Here is a 5,000-nt window from a genome sequence, read left to right as displayed (position 1 = left end):
ACACAAACACACACACACACTCAGACCAGACCCCCCCCCCCGCCCCCCCCTTATTCTTTCCTCCAGTTCTCGTTTTGTGAATTCCAGAGGAGAGGCCCCCACACCCCCTCCCCCCACTCGGGCCTTGGGATCTTGAGCTCCACAGAGGAAGTCTCCCAGAGAGATCACCAGCTGAGGTTGGGAGCCAAACCCGCCGCAAGACCCAGCACAAGAAAGAAAAAAACTGATCTGGGAGACAAAAACACCATAGATATCAGAAGATATCAGATACCATAGATATCAGAAGAAGGAGGGTGAGCAGGAGGCACAAGACAGAGAAGATGGGGAGGATCTTCTGCAGATGGCTGGTCCAGACTTTGAAAGGCGAAACGCAAGCATTGAGTCTTGCGTTCACATTCAACAGGAAATCTCTGCATACCATGTGTCTGTTCTCCTTGAGTGCAGTTGAAAAATCTCTCGGGGGCAAACAAGTTATGTTGGGCCTAGTCAAACATCTTCACACTAAGGGTTATGTAAGTGAGGGGGAGAAAAACAAGAAGTCATCATTTCCTTAAAGGACAATTCCAATGATTTCCACTAAACCCTACAATAGTACAAAAAGTACAAATAAAACGTGCATATGCTAAGGCCATCTAATTCTGAAGTCATGGTGTAGTGCTCACAAACTCTCACTGATATGGTAAGGGACTTTATATCTGTGTATCTCAGTGCCTCTAGGTAAAACCTTTTAGACAATAAAGCACATCACCAACCCTGATCAGATTCCATTAAGCCTATTTCCATGATGTTTGTGTAGAACTACACCTTGACACTTTATTAAGAGGCATTAAACGGTCTCTTGTGAAATGGTTTGTCAGAGCCAGAGTCTCCTGACACTGCTGGACACCACATTGCTTTGAGTCACATTCAGTCAGCCACACACACTGTCCAGATGTCGATACTTAATACTTCTCAAAAACAAGAGCAGATCATAACACGCGCTGCACTAACATTAGGCTGACTGACATAAGGCTGGCAGAGACTTTATATGCATAGCCTGATTGAGGCACTCTATGAACGGTCAGTAAATCATGTATAAACTGAATTACCTGACAACTAGCCTAATTTCTGAAATTCCTGTCAACTATATGTCCATTACTTTCAACCAAAACTTGACAATATCTAGCACTTAACTGCAACTTTGACCTTTGCTCATTATAATTCCTAACAGTCATAAGAGTCTGTGAACAGCTTAAAGGGCTATCAGAAACATGGGTGCTGAAACAGATGTGTTATATTGCTTAGCAGACAAATAGCTATTGGATGAGTGTTTTAGCCCTTTCACCCTCAGATCTACTAAAGCAAGTGTTAGCATGCAGTCCTAGGCAACAACAACAGGTTGACTGACAATGACAGAAGCTGTCAGCAAGATACAGAAGCTTACAGAGAAGCTCAGCTTCTCTCCTTCTGAAGCATGATAAACATCACACCCGTCTTTAGTCCTACACAGTATGATAACACAAATATGTCAGTGTTATTCATACCGTATGTACAGCTATGCTAATTAAGAGCTGCATACATACGCATCACTGGTTTCTCAGTTTTGACCGGGTTCTTTGGCCTTGCTTTGGTTTCTGTGGCCTTTGGCTTCACTGGTGGTGGTGATGAGGGTTTCCCAACTGTGGTGGCTGTTTTAGTAGGCTTTGGTGTCTTGGGCAGCACTTTGGGCTTCTTCACCACCTTTGTAGGCCTCTTTCCTACCTTTGCGCTTCGTGTGGACCTCCAGAATAACTTAATAGCTGCAAAAATGGCAAAGCCAGCTCATGAGCAAAGACTACCTGAAATCCCTGAGACCAAGTTTTCTGGATGGTTTTGAAAGACAAATAAATAAATAAACGAGTGAATGAACAAACAAACGAACGAACGAATGTATGAATGACAAAATAAACAAAAGCCCTGGTTCCTACACCCTTGCCTCCGGGGAGGGACGAGTCCTGAGTTCCTGGCTTGGAAGAGACGGCAGGCTTAATTGTGGTTTGGCCGCAGGGCCGTGAGTCACTCACTGTTAGTCTGAAGTGGAGCAGAGTAGCTGACTCAGCATCCCTTCACTTGTCCTCTGCTTGGGTTTAAGAAAGGAAAAGAATCTCCTAGCTATTATGGGATGTTTGGGTTGACCCAGATATTTGACCCAGTGTGGGGCTCTATGTCCATGCGTATGGAAGCACTGAAATGTACAAGGTCTGAACTGATGTATTGATGTTAATCTTTGCCAGATTTAGAATATCATCTCGACTCTCGACTATGGGGTTGCATTAGTTCTCTCTAAGTCTTTTGGAAACAAGTATGTGTTAGAACTCAATTTGACTGTCCTGGGAGGAAATTAAATGAAATTGCACACATAAATGGTACATTGGCTATTGTTTAAAACTGACTTACATGTTTCTTATAGCCATGATAATTAAATGCTCAATGAATTTCCCTTTTACATTATAGTGGCGCACACAATCATGGGACTACACATTTCTCTCTTGCGTGTATCATCACACACTCACACACACATGCACCGAAAGAGAGAGAGAGAGAGCCTGTTGCACTGATACATCTGTTTTCCATCAGTGACAGATAACAGAAGTGTCAACAGCCCCCCCCCCCCTCATCCACACACACACATACTATTGACCTATTTCTCACACACTGAGTACAATTTGTAATGGAATACCTATTGTAGCTTGGCTGCCTGTCAATTTAGCGTCATTTTTCATCGATATTAAAAGGAAATATTTAAATAGTTGGTTTAAATACTTCGCATATTGTTCAGAGCAATAACAACGATACAAGGCAATACAGTTGGATCTTAGAGACAATCTGACAATTACTGGAGCAAGCTGTCTGTCTGTAGAATTATGTAACTGCGCGCGATGTTCAAAAACAGACAACACAAATAACGTTAGCACATCCACTTCCATTTGAACAACTAACCCCTTAATTTCGAATAGGTCAGTAAGTTAGAGCATCATTATAAATACACACAACATTAGTTAAAATGAAATTTGTCATCGTTTGATGGACCATTAACAAAATTACAAACTCAGTGTAGTAGCGATTCATCATCTGATACATTAATCTCTCACCTAACTCTGGTGGCTCATTGTCCTCCGCTGGGTTCCATACTGTTTTTTCCAACTTTTTGTCGATTTTGTCATTCAAGTCCTCGGTGTTAAAATGGACATTATTGGACGTGTTGACAGGCTTTGTTTGAGTCTTTGCAGTAGATGTAGTAGTTGTCGCCTTTGGCCCTTTAGTACCTGCTATAGTTGTTGTTCCTGTTGTAACTGTATTAATTATTGTAGATTCATCTGTTGGCTTGGCAGTTTGGATGGAGTTGGTCGTCAATACAGGAGCCAAGGTCGTATTATTGTTATTAGGTATGTCAGTCCCGTTTGGTCGGTCCTGGCTTTCCAGATAGATCAAAGAAACACTACTACAACTAGATAAACGTATAATGCATATGAAAGCAAAAGTGGGAAAAAGGACAAAAGGCATGACTTCTTCGTGGAATATCAGAGCCAAAATTGACAATTGTGCAGATTCTCAACTCCCCATAATACCAATTGGGCAAACCCCGTAATGCGTCGACAGCATGCGCAGAAAAGTTTAGGGAATACAGACAAACTTTTCCTTTGCCTTAATACCCAGAATAGATGGAACGCTACTGATAAATATTGATACATCTTGGAAAAGCTGCCATGGTGACGTTTTCTTCATCGTGATTTAAACGTTTCTGTTTATTTAACGGTCTGCCAAATGTCCTTTTATTTCTAATCAAGATTTTTGAGCCACATGAGTTCACTACACAAAGGCGCCGACCGAAAAAGAAGCAGGGGGAGTGCACCATCTGGTGGAGAAGATAGTGTACAATGTATATTTCAGATCGTACACTAAATCAAAATACACAGAAAATACTAAATTTAGCATGACCAACAGTTAAAAAAATAAAGAAAAAGAAGCCATAAGCATGTCATACTGCGAGAGTATATATTCCAATAGCAGCTTACCATAACCCATGTGATGAAGTTGTTGAAGTTTAAGTAGAAGTTGTTTGCTATTAATATCGTCTGAGGTAAGTAAGTATAAGATAAGTAATAGTATGAGTCAAGACTAATGAATAACATCACAATATGTCATATTGGTCTACACTTAGAAAAACATGACTTTTTCCTTGTTCTCTAATAACCTTTTATTGCCCATCTAGGACGTTGACAGATGAACGGTTTCTTTACCAAACACTTTCATAATTTGTTCAAAGTACAGAATAAAAAGTAAGAGCTCTAATAAAACAACGTTTCAAAAGTTTTTTTATAAGCTTAGGTACATTAGATAGAGTAGATTCGTTAGTTTTCAGCCATTTTCTACGACCGGAAATAAATTAGGTTATTGCCTATACTCATTCAAAATGTAGCCCATGCAGAAACATATGAACTGGATGTTAATATCTAACATGAAGTTAGATTATGAAAACTAACTTGTCCAGTATAGTGTGTGGAAAATTCCAGTCTTCATATTTCTATCCTTTAATTGCGATATTACACTAGATGGCGCCTAAAGACAAGCTTCCACAGATAGAAAAGACTCTTTGATGGCCAATCAACCCATCCGTAGTGGCTTATTGTGAATTTGAGGGTCGTATCGGAGGCTTTCAGACAGTGGTAAACTCGAGATCTTTGGTTCACTTGAAGTCAAATTTATGTTTGATTATTTTAAATCAGTCGTATTGTCGTGTTTATCTTCATGAATAAATATAAGACTATGGACAGACTGTCAAAAGACAAACATCCCGGTAACAACGAACTAACCTTTTACTCTAACATGTACTTCAAAATTCTCACTTTCGATATGAAGCCTATTCTTCAATTTTTAAGAAGTAAATATAAAATCTACACACAAGAAGCTGTTATTATAAATTGATGACTTTGCATAATGCAGTAAAGTTTTGATAAGGTAAAGTTCACTGACGTGGACAC

The 5,000-nt window shown here is 40.0% G+C and overlaps 1 protein-coding gene across 1 annotated transcript in view; it reads right to left on the bottom strand.

The window, feature by feature from the left end:
- LOC105911438 (probable carboxypeptidase X1) overlaps nucleotides 1-3,716 on the bottom strand; it is a 16,019-nt gene extending 12,303 nt beyond the window's left edge. Inside the window, exon 1 of the mRNA XM_031587517.2 lies at nucleotides 3,111-3,716. Coding sequence (XP_031443377.1) covers nucleotides 3,111-3,522 — 412 coding nt within the window. The 5' untranslated portion in view covers nucleotides 3,523-3,716. The remainder of the gene's footprint in view (nucleotides 1-3,110) is intronic.
- Nucleotides 3,717-5,000: the final 1,284 nt, after the last annotated feature.

The sequence above is a fragment of the Clupea harengus genome, chromosome 20 (assembly GCF_900700415.2).
Source record: "Clupea harengus chromosome 20, Ch_v2.0.2, whole genome shotgun sequence".
In the NCBI taxonomy this organism is placed as follows: Eukaryota; Metazoa; Chordata; class Actinopteri; order Clupeiformes; family Clupeidae; genus Clupea; species Clupea harengus.
This window is presented reverse-complemented; position numbering and strand designations above follow the sequence as displayed.